Source organism: Ipomoea nil, unplaced genomic scaffold, assembly GCF_001879475.1.
Source record: "Ipomoea nil cultivar Tokyo-kokei standard unplaced genomic scaffold, Asagao_1.1 scaffold0688, whole genome shotgun sequence".
NCBI lineage: Eukaryota > Viridiplantae > Streptophyta > Magnoliopsida > Solanales > Convolvulaceae > Ipomoea > Ipomoea nil.
Window position 1 is genome coordinate 8666418 of NW_017617116.1, and position 17365 is coordinate 8683782.

The 17365-nt window shown below is 37.2% G+C and overlaps 1 protein-coding gene and 1 long non-coding RNA gene across 3 annotated transcripts; one reads left to right on the forward strand and one right to left on the reverse strand.

Annotated features, from left to right (window-relative positions):
• Nucleotides 1-3449: 3449 nt before the first annotated feature.
• LOC109176221 lies at nucleotides 3450-6868 on the forward strand. Of its 2 annotated transcripts, none has more exons than XR_002053352.1 (3): nucleotides 3450-3983; nucleotides 5896-5960; nucleotides 6492-6868. It is a non-coding gene; the product is annotated as an uncharacterized LOC109176221 (long non-coding RNA). The 2 variants fall into 2 exon arrangements; XR_002053353.1 differs by lacking the exon at nucleotides 6492-6868 and adding an exon at nucleotides 6362-6482.
• A 7566-nt stretch (nucleotides 6869-14434) lies between these two features.
• LOC109175486 lies at nucleotides 14435-15967 on the reverse strand. Its single transcript, XM_019324745.1, has one exon. It carries the CDS (start codon nucleotides 15965-15967, stop codon nucleotides 14435-14437), a length of 1533 nt encoding a protein of 510 aa, XP_019180290.1.
• Nucleotides 15968-17365: the final 1398 nt, after the last annotated feature.

Sequence of the window (17365 nt, forward strand, 5' to 3'; positions counted from 1 at the left end):
CTCCCATCGATTGGAATTTTTAAAAAAGTAAAAAAAAAATTAATTAATAGAGTTAAACGATGCCACTAATGACACTGTTACTCCACCATAGTAAAATGGTGTCGTTCTCAACTATGTACACCATGCATAACGATGGTATGGTAAACATTGAAATGTTGGCCCAAAAACCATTTATTTTATAAGTCCAAAACAACAATCATGGCCCAACCTTAATATATATTTATCTATGTAATTCTTGAAGAGATTATCTAAATACCTTTTTTTTTTTCGTAAGCCCAACGTTTGACCCATGGCCCACGTATAGAAGCTGAAAAGAAGCATATATATCTACATATACAAATATACAAATCTAATCCTTTATATAATAAAGCTATATGGTTTAGGAAATAATTAATGTTACAATTAATGCCACAACATCCTTTATTATATTAAAAAAAAAAAAACAAAACATTTAAAAACTAAAATAGCTATATATTATATAATCATATAAAAAATATACTTTTGAAAAATAAAATAACTATATATTATATAATCATATAAAAAATGTGTTCAATTATAGTTTAAATTTACACATACAAAATTTAAAATTTGCTTTCCAAATGTAATTATCTTAGTTATTATTCGTATTGCGAAAATTATAATATAGATTAAATACAATTAAGAATAAATCAATGTAATTATGTAAATTCTCTCTATAAGTTTATTTGAATATGCACATAATTAGAGATTATATTAACCATATAAAATTTTAATTTTAATTTTAATTGTAATTTTATATTCTATAAAAATAATAAATATTTGACCTATGGAAGCTCAAAAATATTATTATATTAGATAATTTAAAATATTTTAGTTTTTCTATTTTTTATTTATATTTATATTTTATAATAACATATTTTTTTTCCGTGCATCGCGCGGGTGAATTACTAGTAATAATAATATAATCTAAAAACATAATAAGCCTCAATGAAAATTATATCATTGATTTATGTCCCTCTTTTTGTATGCAAATAAATGTGTACATTTTACTTTAAATGTTGTACATTTTAATATTATTAGACAAAACTATCCTTACACCGTTATAACACCGTTAGTTTTTAATTCTAACTTTAATAACACATCATTATTACCATACACCTATATCTATCATATCTTTTTCCTATTTTTAATTATCATTTTATTAAAATCATTATATATTAATTTAATACTTAATTATATTTTAATTAAATTTCTATGAATGATAAAGTATATATGTGTGTGTACAAAATACATATATTATTTGTATATATATCATTCAATTTATAATTTTTAATTATTTGAATTTATCAATGTTTTAATATTGGGCATGAATTTTCGCGCATCGCGCGTACACAATGCTAGTAATAATCTAATAAGAGCCAATGTTAGGCCATTAATTAAAACAAAAAAAATGTCGGTAGTAGTTGTTTCTTAAAATGAATGGTTAATATTATTTTGATTTTAGTAATTTTTAAAAATATTTCTTATTTACCCTCTATTATATTATTTTTTTCTCTAAAATAACTCTAAATCCCGTTAGTATAAACTTTAGTAACAAAATATCATGCTAACTATTTATTATTCTTAACATACTCATTAATTTATATAAGAAAGGTCTTAGGTTCGAATCTCATCCCAGTTAGAGTTGCCATAATTGTTAAACATATATTATGAATATGTTAAAATGTATTAAAAATATATATAATATAAAATTTAACATAAACTTTGGTCAATTAATTAGCCCGACTAAATACATAGCATTCCAAGTTGAGCATCAAAGATTATAAATTATAAACTTTAAAAATCATTTGATTTTCTTTTTTTTTTTTAAAACAAATTTAGGTTAAGTTTTTTTTTTTATTTTTTTTAACATTTAATTAATCTTCTTTTGATTATTTATAACAAACGTAATATTTCAATTATGCTTTTGCATTATTGGAATGATTTAGGTCATTATGGTATTAATATTTTTTGTATTTTTTTTATAATGGTACAAATGTACGTTACTTTACAAATATTATACTATTATTTTTTTATCAGACAAAATTGTTCTTCATTGTCAGACCTATGCGGCCTAACTACAAAGTTGTTGATCATAAATACAATTACACATGGACTCTAAAACGATCAGACCATTTTCTAAATAATTGACAATGTTAACATCCTACTAGTTTCAATTGAACAAGTTTACACATCATGATTTTATAAATGCATGAAAACTTCTAAAGAAATTTGTAAGTTAATTTTTACTATATCATTATAACAATATCTATTGTAATCATATATTTTGAATTATTTATTATCATAATCTATTCACAGCAATTGTAGCAATTGTTATTGGCAAACTCTCAAAACAATTTGTCTCAACAATAAATGAATTTTTTTTTTAAAATCATTAATTTCATTATTGTTGATGAAAAGTATGTACGACACTTTACTACTCTTATTAAATTAAATAAATTAGTAGCTACAAAAAAAATAATACATATGCATTTTAATTAATTTAAAATTAGATGTCTATAATGCTTTATTTTTTTTAAAAATTATTCGTTATAAAAAATTTTAAAAAATATATAATTTCATTAGTTATATTATCTTTATTTTCTACAGTATCTTGTAATTAAATATGAAAGTTATATATATATATATATATATATATATATATATATATATATATATATATATATATATATATATATATATATATATATACCAAATATTTTATACAAATATAATAAATATTAATATTTTGTTCAATACCTTCACATGATAACCTACGACACACATCTCACAAAACATGAAACATGTAAGGGGAAAACTACTACTAATAAATATTAATAGGTGTTTGTAAGATAAAGAGTTTATATTACAACTAAAATCTCAGTCATGCAAATCTAAAACTTCCTAGACCATAATCTCATTGCATGATGCATCCCTCTGTGCTGCCACCAGTAACCTAATGGCACATGACACATTACCAACAAAGCCAGGAATGATGCTGCCACCAATAAACTAATGGCACATGATAAATCCCTCTATACTGCCACCAGTTAGGCGACGACGGCTCTTGTAACACCCCATATTTTCAAACAGTATTATTTTATAAATAAATAATTTCAAAATAAAGATATTTTTATATTATTAAAAATTTTAATAAAAATATTTTCGAAATCAATTATTCTGATACGTACCTTAAATACTCTATTTTTGTAACTTATAATTTATATCAAAAATCTATTTGAGACAAACATTCTTTTATGATTATCAAAGTATTTGTAGCTCAAATGATTCTTAACCCAAATAAATTTATATCATATTATACCTAACCCAATAAATATTCTTGAATCAAAATTTCACAAGCCCAAATGTCTGGCCCAAGAAAATGACCCATTGCCCAACTTGGAAACCCTAGATATATTTTTATACATATGTTGCAGCTTCTTCTTCCTTAATTCCAAAGCAGCTCCGTCTTCCTCATCACTTCCTACTTCCTATGACCAACTTCCTCCATGCATAATGAGCTTAGACCTTGAACCTCCTCCATCGGCGAGATATGAACCAACGGCAGTAGATGGAGACGGCAGGTCGGCGTGACTGGCGGCAGAGCGACTTGGACCTCCTTAGGCGTGAACAGCACCGGCGTCCCTTGTTTTCGACAAGAGCAGAACATTCCGGCGACCTCCTCCATCTTCTCCCCTCCCTCTCGGCGTTATCAGCAGCGGTGGACCAGCAAGAAATTCGGCGTAGCAGCTCCACGACCCATGGACCTCCGGTGGCGACTCTGACGAACAGAACACCTGCTGGGCCGCAGCTGAACGAAGCAGTACCCATCGGCGGCATCCCCTGTTTCCGGCTAAGCTTGGCAGTTCGGTGGCTGATCAGTGTAGCTCGGTAGCCGACGACATCCCTCTCCCCGCGAGCATGGTGTTTAATGCGTGTCTGGAGGTGTGGCTTTGAATCCATGGGTGAGACTCATTTCTCTAATATTAAAGCTTGAGTATGATGAAGTTTATTTTTGATATGGATATTGATATCATGATAATGGTTAAAGATGAGATTAGCTATTATTGTTATTATAATAATTAGATAATGATGGGTTAGTGAAGGAATAAGCACAAAATGGCAAGTTTGGTATTTAGTGAGATGGATCTCTGTGTGTTTATACTATATTTACATGTTGCGTTGTCGGGTTGAGCTTCAAAATGAGCAGAGTGGAGTTTGGGTGTTGTACTGTGTAGATTATGGAATCTGCTTAGCCTATGAATATTTAGTTGATAAATGTTTACATTAATCTGCCAAATTTGATGATTTAATTATGATGATCAGGTTTTAATGCCATGATGATTGTGAATGATGGCATGGTGATATTTTGATGATGAGATAATGATGGTGGATAATAATATTATAATGAACTAGTATTTGCACCCTTGTGATGCACTTATGAATAATAATTTGCTTCATATTGAACCTCAAATTAAGGTAAAATGGGACGGAGGGAATATATTATTTTATCTAAATGCCAAATTATATAATTAGGTAAATATATATACTCTCATCAAAGTAAACCCTAGTCCACCCTAAATATATTTGGTCTCTTTTTTCCAATTTTCCCCTTTCTTCCGTTGATATTCTCTATATTTCTTCGTATCTCTCCTAGATTCTTCTTCCCTCGCCTCCATCACACCCCAATTTCCTTTTACCCTCTCGTTTGCTCGAAATAGTAGCGGACGGTGGGTGAACCCGAACCCGAAGCTTTCTTCACTCTTGGACACTCTTGGACAGTGATGACTTTTACACCATCAGATTGCCATCCAATGTGTTGAGCCATACTGGAAGGGAGTATGCAGTTTCTTCAGTAAAAGCTATAAGTTTGATACTAAACATGCTACATGTGTTTGCCACTGTGCATGCATGCTATGGAACAATACTGTTTGTCTTATAAATGCCAAATTATATAATTTTCAACTCTTTATTTGAAACATGTGCTTAGAGAAGTTAAAATAACATTACTAAATACTAATAGCAATCAATTGCATTGTGCAAAACAATGCCTTAGAGCTTTAGACAGTGAGAAGTATTACATTGAATAGTGTAAAATTCCTTCAAGATGAGAACATATAGTCAAGATTAGAAGCTCAAGGAAAAGAAAAACTGAATGAAAAATTACTATTCAATTTGCAAAGCAGCAAGGTGTTACTTTCATCTTTTAGTTTTTGCTTAGCAATTGCTATCTCTCAATGGGCTAAAGAAAGGTTTTTCTTCTTTGTTGACCTGCTTGCATGCAAAACACACTAATGTTATTCATATTCTAACTCCATGCTGTTAGATTTCCTCAATGGCTCAATTAGATTTTAAACTATAATTTTTTTTCCCTTTACATTGTCTTTGTTTAAGTGATAATACCTAATGGAAACATAATTTCCCAATTTCTTCCTCTTTAAGAGATGTCTTCCATGGGATGGTTTGGATGAGCACTTTGCCATACACATGGTAATATCAAACTCAAGAATGTTCTGGTGCTATTTTTATCTATACATAATCCTAAATTAGTTTTAACTTATACTGATTTCATTTATTTATTTTTCAAGTTTTGGGGTGGGAGAGTGTAGTGAGTTACTGTAATAAAACCTGAATCATATAATGAATATTACTATTGATTATTTTTTCCCAGCATGTTTTCATGAAAAAAACCGATAGTGGTGATTCTATTGTTACAACCTTTATTTTAGTCTATGTGGTATCATTTTATTCCCTTTTAATGTATTGTACCATATTCTCAGCTTTAAAGTAATGAATATGAATAATATTTTGTAATTTAAGTACTTAAGTGTTCACTAACATAGCTCATTGACAGCTTAGAATTGTTAAATATTGCAGAGTGGGAGGTCAAATGACATGTTATGTGATGATTTGGAGAATCACCTGCAGGAGTTCGCAACCAAGTAAGTCTTAAATATAACTATGCACACTAACATTTCTTTGTTTACTGTGTCTTCAACACATCATGTTTTATGTTTGATTTTAATAGATCAAATCATCTTCTTCTTCGTTTTATATATATTTGCATACATAATAATTATTATTTTTTACTTTAATTTTAATATCAAACTGTGAGCATTTGATTGTGATTTTAAAAAATGATACAATATAGAAGGAAAGATAGGTGACAGTTTTTACGAGTCTTACTTTAAACATGCTTAAAAACCTTTCCTTCCACGAGTCTTAATTTAAATCAGTAGTTTGGGATATGCTCTAACACAATGATGTGTAGTGGTTGATTTGCTATGGGTGCTTTACCTCTAAATTTTTGTTGGCTTATAGTTTTTAGGATTTTGGATGTCAGGATGATGTTAGGCCAATGATTTAGAATGTGAATTGGAAGCTTACCCATCAGTATGTAGTGAAGCATTAGCAAAATCTTCAACATTTGTGAAGGTGAAACAAATATGAAGGCACCGAGTAATTTCATCCAGAAATTTTATACCCATTATGGAAAAGTTGCATAAATCTGTTCGTTAAGCGGCGCGTGGCGATTCGTTACGGTGGTCTATAGATCGAAAATTCTCGCACTCAATTTTGTCGTGGTTAAACTGGGGGCTCTACCTTACCCCGGTGAGGTTAGATTTTACAGTAATTTACCTGGTGTTAATCTCCTTATTTTTCTTATGGTTTTTGGAGTTGTTCTGCTCCTTCTAGCTGAGGGTGGCCGGATTGTGCCCCCATTATCTATTTTCTTGCTTAGTTATTTTTTATATGCAAGGTTATTTTGCCTAAAAAATAAATATTTAAAACCTTGAAACTCTCTAAACGCTAAACATGTACTCATCTCTATTTAAGAGCCTAAACACAACAACCCTGAATCCAACGTCCGTGCGTGACCCCTTAGCCATTGGGGTTTGGGGTTTGGGGTTTGGGTTTAGGGTTTAGGGTTTAGGATGATTTAGGGTTTAGTGGGGTTAGGGTTTAGGGTGGTTTAGGGGGTTAGTTTTTTTTTTTTTTTTTTTTTTTTTTTTTTTTTTTTTTAAAAACAAAATGTACATTTATTCTATCAAAAATCAAGAGTCTACAAGCATACGTCATAGTCCCAAAAGTAGACTATGGCTCAAAAAGGTCCTTGGCCTATTCGGCCATAACAAACTACAAACAAAACCATATCTATATACAAAGGGTGGCCCGAAAGTGACCACCCCCAAATAGAAACTCCCAGCTCACCAAATGAGTAGGTATGCAGACTAAGGCCAATAAGCTCAAAAATTAAAAGGATTCAAAGATAAGTTCTAGCCTTAAAGTCCCATTCTTCTCCAAAACAACCACAATCATAGTCAAAATAGGCTCCTCGTCCCACACAAGTGATGAAAACGATGCCTAAGCTAATGGATCCAAACTTCAAATCTACCCCTACTACCCTCAAGTCAAAGTCCCATCCCCTCCGGCACGGCGTACCGTGTTTTAGCCTGGGGGGACTTTTGCGGGTTTTGGCTTGAGCAATAGGGTGGAGGTGGCTTGCGGGTTTCGGGTTTTGGCTTGCGGGTTTTGGCTTGGGCACGAGGGTGGAGGTGGTGAGTGCTATTGCTCAAGCCAAAACCCGTAAAGATTCCATCAAATGTTACAGTAAAAACCAGATAGAAGGCATACCCTGACGTGCTTCTTCTAGTCTCAACATCTCCAGCCCAATCACTGTCTGTGTACCCAACAAGTTCCACAAAATGTTATAATAATATTAGTATTATAATTATTAAACCAAGTTTAGTTAGTTTGTTAAAAAAAAAATAAGTGGAGTAGTGGGTCATGCATGGCTTCACTATGTGAAGCGTGGCCTTAATTATAGCCGCACATATAGCATCAATTCAGCATTATTACTATTCTTCATTTAGTATAAATAGCTTGTTTCTCTTCATTCATTAATCATCAATTTGTCTTATCATTGTTCAAGGCAATAAACATTCTTACTTCTTATAATATATATTAGAGAAAGAGGGAAATATAAGAAGTAAGAATGTTTATTGCCTTGAACAATGATAAGACAAATTGATGATTAATGAATGAAGAGAAACAAGCTATTTATACTAAATGAAAAATAGTAATAATGCTGAATTGGTGCTATATGTGCGGCTATAATTAAGGCCACGCTTCACATAGTGAAGCCATGCATGACCCACTACTCCACTTATTTTTTTTTTTAACAAACTAACTAAACTTGGTTTAATAATTATAATAATAATATTATTATAACATTTTGTGGAACTTGTTGGGTACACAGACAGTGATTGGGCTGGAGATGTTGAGACTAGAAGAAGCACGTCAAGGTATGCCTTCTATTTGGTTTTTACTGTAACATTTGGTGGAATCTTTGCGGGTTTTGGCTTGAGCAATAGCACTCACCACCTCCACCCTCGTGCCCAAGACCAATGGGCAAGCCAAAACCCGAAACCCGCAAGCCACCTCCACCCTATTGCTTAAGCCAAAATCCGCAAAAGTCCCCCCGGGCTAAAACACGGTACGCCGTGCCGGAGGGGATGGGACTTTGACTTGAGGGTAGTAGGGGTAGATTTGAAGTTTGGATCCATTAGCTTAGGCATCGTTTTCATCACTTGTGTGGGACGAGGAGCCTATTTTGACTATGATTGTGGTTGTTTTGGAGAAGATTGGGACTTTAAGGCTAGAATTTATCTTTGAATTCTTTTAATTTTTGAGCTTATTGGCCTTAGTCTGCATACCTACTCATTTGGTGAGCTGGGAGTTTCTATTTGGGGGTGGTCACTTTCGGGCCACCCTTTGTATATAGATATGGTTTTGTTTGTAGTTTGTTATGGCCGAATAGGCCAAGGACTTTTTTGAGCCATAGTCTACTTTTGGGACTATGACGTATGCTTGTAGACTCTTGGTTTTTGATAGAATAAATGTACATTTTGTTTAAAAAAAAAAAAAAAAAAAAAAAAAAACTAACCCCCTAAACAACCCTAAACCCTAACCCCACTAAACCCTAAATCATCCTAAACCCTAAACTCTAACCCCTAAACCCAAACCCCAAACCCCAATGGTCACGCACGGACGTTGGATTCAGGGTTGTTGTGTTTAGGCTCTTAAATAGAGATGAGTACATGTTTAGCGTTTAGAGAGTTTCAAGGTTTTAAATATTTATTTTTTAGGCAAAATAACCTTGCATATAAAAAATAACTAAGCAAGAAAATAGATAATGGGGGCACAATCCGGCCACCCTCAGCTAGAAGGAGCAGAACAACTCCAAAAACCATAAGAAAAATAAGGAGATTAACACCAGGTAAATTACTGTAAAATCTAACCTCACCGGGGTAAGGTAGAGCCCCCAGTTTAACCACGACAAAATTGAGTGCGAGAATTTTCGATCTATAGACCACTGTAACGAATCGCCACGCGCCGCTTAACGAACAGATTTATGCAACTTTTCCATAATGGGTATAAAATTTCTGGATGAAATTACTCGGTGCCTTCATATTTGTTTCACCTTCACAAATGTTGAAGATTTTGCTAATGCTTCACTACATACTGATGGGTAAGCTTCCAATTCACATTCTAAATCATTGGCCTAGCATCATCCTGACATCCAAAATCCTAAAAACTATAAGCCAACAAAAATTTAGAGGTAAAGCACCCATAGCAAATCAACCACTACACATCATTGTGTTAGAGCATATCCCAAACTACTGATTTAAATTAAGACTCGCGGAAGGAAAGGTTTTTAAGCATGTTTAAAGTAAGACTCGTAAAAACTGTCACCTATCTTTCCTTCTATATTGTATCATTTTTTAAAATCACAATCAAATGCTCACAGTTTGATATTAAAATTAAAGTAAAAAATAATAATTATTATGTATGCAAATATATATAAAACGAAGAAGAAGATGATTTGATCTATTAAAATCAAACATAAAACATGAGATTATTATCATGCTATGATGAATATGTCAATTGCTGTATAGCCAATCCCCACTTTAATATGCCAAGTCCAACAACGCCTTCAGAGATGTGTTGAAGACACAGTAAACAAAGAAATGTTAGTGTGCATAGTTATATTTAAGACTTACTTGGTTGCGAACTCCTGCAGGTGATTCTCCAAATCATCACATAACATGTCATTTGACCTCCCACTCTGCAATATTTAACAATTCTAAGCTGTCAATGAGCTATGTTAGTGAACACTTAAGTACTTAAATTACAAAATATTATTCATATTCATTACTTTAAAGCTGAGAATATGGTACAATACATTAAAAGGGAATAAAATGATACCACATAGACTAAAATAAAGGTTGTAACAATAGAATCACCACTATCGGTTTTTTTCATGAAAACATGCTGGGAAAAAATAATCAATAGTAATATTCATTATATGATTCAGGTTTTATTACAGTAACTCACTACACTCTCCCACCCCAAAACTTGAAAAATAAATAAATGAAACCAGTATAAGTTAAAACTAATTTAGGATTATGTATAGATAAAAATAGCACCAGAACATTCTTGAGTTTGATATTACCATGTGTATGGCAAAGTGCTCATCCAAACCATCCCATGGAAGACATCTCTTAAAGAGGAAGAAATTGGGAAATTATGTTTCCATTAGGTATTATCACTTAAACAAAGACAATGTAAAGGGAAAAAAAATTATAGTTTAAAATCTAATTGAGCCATTGAGGAAATCTAACAGCATGGAGTTAGAATATGAATAACATTAGTGTGTTTTGCATGCAAGCAGGTCAACAAAGAAGAAAAACCTTTCTTTAGCCCATTGAGAGATAGCAATTGCTAAGCAAAAACTAAAAGATGAAAGTAACACCTTGCTGCTTTGCAAATTGAATAGTAATTTTTCATTCAGTTTTTCTTTTCCTTGAGCTTCTAATCTTGACTATATGTTCTCATCTTGAAGGAATTTTACACTATTCAATGTAATACTTCTCACTGTCTAAAGCTCTAAGGCATTGTTTTGCACAATGCAATTGATTGCTATTAGTATTTAGTAATGCTATTTTAACTTCTCTAAGCACATGTTTCAAATAAAGAGTTGAAAATTATATAATTTGGCATTTATAAGACAAACAGTATTGTTCCATAGCATGCATGCACAGTGGCAAACACATGTAGCATGTTTAGTATCAAACTTATAGCTTTTACTGAAGAAACTGCATACTCCCTTCCAGTATGGCTCAACACATTGGATGGCAATCTGATGGTGTAAAAGTCATCACTGTCCAAGAGTGTCCAAGAGTGAAGAAAGCTTCGGGTTCGGGTTCACCCACCGTCCGCTACTATTTCGAGCAAACGAGAGGGTAAAAGGAAATTGGGGTGTGATGGAGGCGAGGGAAGAAGAATCTAGGAGAGATACGAAGAAATATAGAGAATAGGGTTTAGGGTTTAGGGTTTTTTTTTTTTTTTTTTTTTTTTTTTTAGCAAATATAACTTTATTAATAAGCAAAAAGGCGCAAAGCCATTACAAGGTCCAGGAGAGTTAGGCCCTACATGGCCTAAACCCCCAAAAAACAAGTAAATAAAATTACAAACGAAGGCCCCCGGGGCTATAACATGCGTGGCCCCAAGTCCTATGCTAGTCATATAGCTAACACTAGACCATAGGCTAGGATAAAATACTAATAAAAGCTACTAAGTAAAAGGTAGACTGCACAGCTGCTCGAAAGGATATCAGAGCCACAGCCCACCATATAACCGTGTAGATGGATGGCTGCAACCACAACCGCAACATCTCCTGGGGTGCTATTGACTGCCCTGTTAAAAGCAACAATACACATGTTCATATATATATATATATATATATATATATATATATATATATATATATATATATATATATATATATATATATATATATATATATATTTTTTTTTTTTTTTTGTTTTTTTTTTATACAGAAATATCGGCACACAGGCCTCAGTCAAAGATAAAAAGACTACACGGATCACAGGCCTAAACTCCGGCACACAGGCTAATGCAACATAAAAGGCAGCCAATAGCATCGACCCCCGATCAGCACCAGCAACGAACCAGAACCAACCCTAACGGGATTAGCTACTATGGGCCAGCAGCAAGCCTGGACAACCGCCAACGGATTTGAAAAACCCCTACTCGGCCACCGTTCAGCCCGGGCCAGGGTGCAATTTCTTACCGCTTGCACCAACGTTGAGGCCTGGTCTATCTCAAAAGATGCCTGCAAAGGCGAAACCAAAGAAGCCTATAGACCAGTTAAGTGCCTCGGAGGCCAAAGAAGCAACCTGCAGAAGATAGGAACATGATAGAACAAAAACATCCTGCTCCCTTGACCCCAGCTATTTCCAATTAATTTTACATAAGGTGAGTGTATAAGATATTAACAGGCCGACGCGAACAAACAGCAACCCCCCATATAAGACCCGTCCCCCCCGGGGTCCAGAAGGAACTCGGCTACTATTGGCCAGCAGCAAGCCTGACCAGGTCAACGGATTTGATTAGTCCTGCCTGGTGCACCGTTCAGCCCAGACTAGGGTGCCATGTTGTACCGCCAACACCTTACGTTGAGGCTCAGTCCCGACCAGCAGAACCTCATCGCCTCCAAGTCCCGTCCCCCCCGGGGCCCGGAAGGGACTCGGCTACTATTGGCCAGCAGCAAGCCTGACCAGGTCAACGGATTTGATTAGTCCTGCCTGATGCACCGTTCAGCCCAGACTAGGGTGCCATGTTGTACCGCCAACACCTTACGTTGAGACTCGGTCCCGACAAGCAAGACTTCATAGCCTCCAAGAACACCTCACACACTCTCTGTTTTTAGCTCACCTCAACTCTTTCTTTTCCTTTCTGTATTCCCTCATTGTACCACTCTTTCTTTCTCTCATCTTCTTTTCCCCTCATTTCTTTCATTCCTCATTTCTCTTTTTTCAGGGTTTAGGGTTTTAGGGTTTTGGGTTTTTTTTTTTTTTTTTTTTTTTTTTTTTTTTTTTTTTTTTTTTTTTTTTTTTTTTAAATAAAGTCATACTTTATTAAAAGGAAAAGAGAGGCCGAAGTCATTACAAAGTTCGAAAGGACTTAGACCCCACATGGCCTAAATCCTACAAGCTAATCTAAACTAAAAAAGAGTAAATAAAGATTACAGACGAGGGCCCCAGGGGCTATAGCATGCGCGGCCCCAAGTCCCATGCTAGCATAACACTAACACTAGACCAAATACTAGGCTAAGTAATAATAAATAATAAATAATAAAAGAATGCTACCAAGTAGTATGTAGTAAGTAGACTGCACGCCTTGCGTATCACGCGCCATAGCACTTCCCCGCCAGCTACACCATAGCGTCCCAGCATTATAATGCAATCTGACCGGGCTGCAACCACAACCAAAACATCTCCTGGAGTGCTATTGACTGCCCTGTTACAAAGCAGAACAGAGCAGCCAATAGCATCAACCCCGATCAGAACTAGCAACGAACCAGAACCAACCCTAACGGGATTAGCTACTATGGGCCAGCAGCAAGCCTGGAACCGCCAACGGATTTGGAAAACCCCTACCCGGCCACCGTTCAGACCAGGCCAGGGTGCAATTTCTTACCGCTTGTACTAACGTTGAGGCCTGGTCTATCTCAAAAGATGCCTGCAAAGGCGAAACCAAAGAAGCCTATAGACCAGTCAAGTACCTCGGAGGCCAAAGAAGCAACCTGCAGAAGATAGGAACATGATAGAACAAAAAACATCCTGCTCCCTTGTCCCTAGCTATTTCCAATTAATTTTACATAAGGTGAGTGTATAAGGTATTAACAGGCCGACGCGAACAAACAGCAACCCCCCATATAAGACCCGTCCCCCCCGGAGTCCAGAAGGAACTCGGCTACTATTGGCCAGCAGCAAGCCTGACCATGTCAACGGATTTGATTAGTCCTGCCTGGTGCACCGTTCAGCCCAGACTAGGGTGCCATGTTGTACCGCCAACACCTTACGTTGAGGCTCAGTCCCGACCAGCAGAACCTCATCGCCTCCAAGTCCCGTCCCCCCGGGGCCCGGAAGGGACTCGGCTACTATTGGCCAGCAGCAAGCCTGACCAGGTCAACGGATTTGATTAGTCCTGCCTGGTGCACCGTTCAGCCCAGACTAGGGTGCCATGTTGTACCGCCAACACCTTACGTTGAGACTCGGTCCCGACAAGCAAGACTTCATAGCCTCCAAGAATACCTCACACACTCTCTGTTTTTACTCACCTCAACTCTTTCTTTTCCTTTCTGTATTCCCTCATTTTACCACTCTTTCTTTCTCACATCCTCTTTTCCCCTCATTTCTTTCATTCCTCATTTCTCTTTTTTCTCTTTTTCTTTTTCATTTCTTTCTTTCTTTTTTTTCCTAATAAAATTTTCTTTTCTCTTTTTTCATTACAAAAAGTGATATAATTCATGAAAGCAAACCGTAGCTCAAGGCGGGTCGTAATCATCAAAAACCACCGATGGGATATCATCATGAACCAGCAACGCACGCACTCTCGGTGGTAAATCTGACAAATTACTGAAAATAAAATCCCCGTCCTTGTCCCCAACCCAATCTGCCAATGCAGCCACCGGGAGATTACCCTGCGGCAAGCACTGAAGAACAAAAACAGATGCACAGGAACAAAGAAACCGGAGCCGTGACACATCAGAGTCAAAGACCCATGGACTAGGTGTAGTGGGGTCTACATAACCCTTAAGCTCAGGCAAAACAGACTCTAGGACCAGGGATCTAAAACCCTCGGCCAAACACCATTCAAGAGAGCGGTGCATAACCTGGAAAAAGTCCCGAAACCCGTCGTCTGCCGAAATGGCTAGGCCGTAGCAGAGACCGCCCCCCCGATTACGTACCAAGGCAGCAGCCCCACCCAACGCCTCAGAATATGAGAAATTGAGCTTTATGGAACCATCGGGAGGGGGATCCCATCTAACAGCGCGAACCACGCGCCGCGGTACAGTGGAATCTATGTAGGACAGAATGACAGGCCAATTAGGGGGAAGGATGTGTTCCTGCGGCCATCGCCTAAAGAGACATTCTGCCACCCCTTTGGCAACGCCATACACCACTCGAGGTACACTCGGCGACCCTCTGCTATGCAGGCATGTGTTCCTTTGCTTCCATAACTCCCATAAGATAAGATAAGGCAACCTGCAGATAATAAAAGCAACAAGACGGTTATGCGAAACCACTCGCTTCCACCCAGTCAAGAGCGTCCGTAGACCCCGATGACTGAACCGCAAGCCGAGTGACCCCATAAAAAATCCCCATACAGCCCTAGCAGTGTCCCCCGCATAAAAGATGTGATCAATAGTTTCCCTAACAGGGTTATTGCAGCACCAGCATCTTGAGACAATAAGGTGTCCAAATCTAGCCATGGCATCATCAGTGGGCAGGCGACCCCTTAACACACGCCAAGCAAGAAATGACACCTTAAAGGGTAAATGCTTATGCCAACATGCACTCAAAAGAGGATCCGAGTACACCGGTTCAGGTCTCAATAAAGATTTTGCAGAGGAAAAAGAAAAAAAACCGTCCGTAGCCACCCGCCAAATAGGGATGTCAGCTACTCTTTGACCAAGCCGGGACATGTCAGCCTCCAATCCAGGCGGCAGAAGATCATCATACGGCGAAAGATCCAACTCCCCGTTCTGGATGAAGTCAGACAGCAGATCACCAGAGTATTCTACCCCCGGGAAGGGGTAAAGGCGCCCTAGTGTGCCGAGGCCGGACCAGTTATCCCACCAGAGATTAACATCCCCGTGAGTTAGGCGCCAACCTAAGACTGCCTCTACCTCATTCCTAATGCTGAGCATTCGCTTCCAGGTGTGTGAATCGGAACTTTGCACTAGTTTCGCCACCGGGTGAACTCGACTGCAGTACTTAGCAGTCATGAAACTCCCCCAAAGTGAATACACCCTGCGGAAATTCCACCAGAGCTTTGCACTAGATGCCCGCACCATCAAGTCAAGATCAAGGAATCCCACTCCACCCTCTTTTTTAGGTAGGGAGAGCGTTTTCCATGAGGCCCAATTGTAGCGTGCACCTCCCGACTGCCTCGAAAAGAAGGCGGCAAAACACCGCTCCAGGTCCCGAATAACTTGCTTAGGAGGAGCACAAGCTGCAAAAAGATGTAAAGGAATAGCCTGCAAAACAGAAGTAATTAAAATTGCTTTCCCCTCCTTAGATAGCAGCCGACGCTGCCACCCAAGGCATTTAGCCTTTACCTTGTCCGATGAAAAATAAACACACTTCTTCCTCCCCACATAAATAGGGCACCCAAGATAGGTGAAAGGGAAGGATCTATGAATGCATCTAGTGACGTCCCTAATCCTACGAATTACCCGATCCGAGGTGTCAGGATGCATATAAAAAGCACTCTTAGGGAAGCTGACCATTTGGCCAGAAATCCCCTCATAATCTTTTAAAGCACGGATAACTTTGCAGATTGCCCCCCGTCTCCCTGTACTAAAAATAATAACATCGTCAGCGTAGGCTAAGTGATGAATATGAGGGGAACCAGGAGGCTGAGAGAATCTAGGGACAGCCTCGTCCTGATGGACTCGTGCGAGGAAAGTAGAGAGTACCTCTGCAGCAATTATGAAAAGACTAGGGGAAAGTGAGTCTCCTTGCCTCAATCCACGGGACGAGGTAAAGAAACCCTCTTTGACCCCATTGACAATGACAGAGTACCACACATTAGAAACAGCGCGATAAACCAAGTCAATCCAAACTTCAGAGAATCCCATTTTACGCATCACAGAGACAAGGAAAAACCAGGATACCCGGTCATAGGCCTTAGCCATGTCTAGCTTCAGCACTACATCCTGGTTTCCTAACGCAATACCATGACACATCTCAGAAGCAAGTAGGATATTATCAGTGATTGACCGCCCCGAGACGAAACCACTTTGATGAGGAGACAGCAATCTCGGAAGAACAGAAGCCAACCTGACTACCATTAACTTAGTGACAATTTTACTACTAAAATTGCACAAGCTAATTGGCCTATAGTCAGCAAATGTCTCCGGGCTTGCTTTTTTGGGTAATAGCACAATAGAGGTGTGAGTAATAGACCTGGTGAACTCCCTGCCAAGGAAGTAACTCCTGACCATATTAACCACATCCCACTTAATAATTTCCCAACAGGATTTATAGAACGCCCCAGAAAACCCGTCAGGGCCTGCGGCACTAACGGAATTCATGGCAAACACAACATTTTTAACCTCATCCTCCTCAGGGGTAGCAATAAGCATAGCATTCTCATCATCAGTAACCAGACGCGGTACACAGTCCAGTTTAGACAAATCAAAGTTACCTGCTTCCGCAGTGAACAAACCTTCAAAAAAGGAGACAGCATT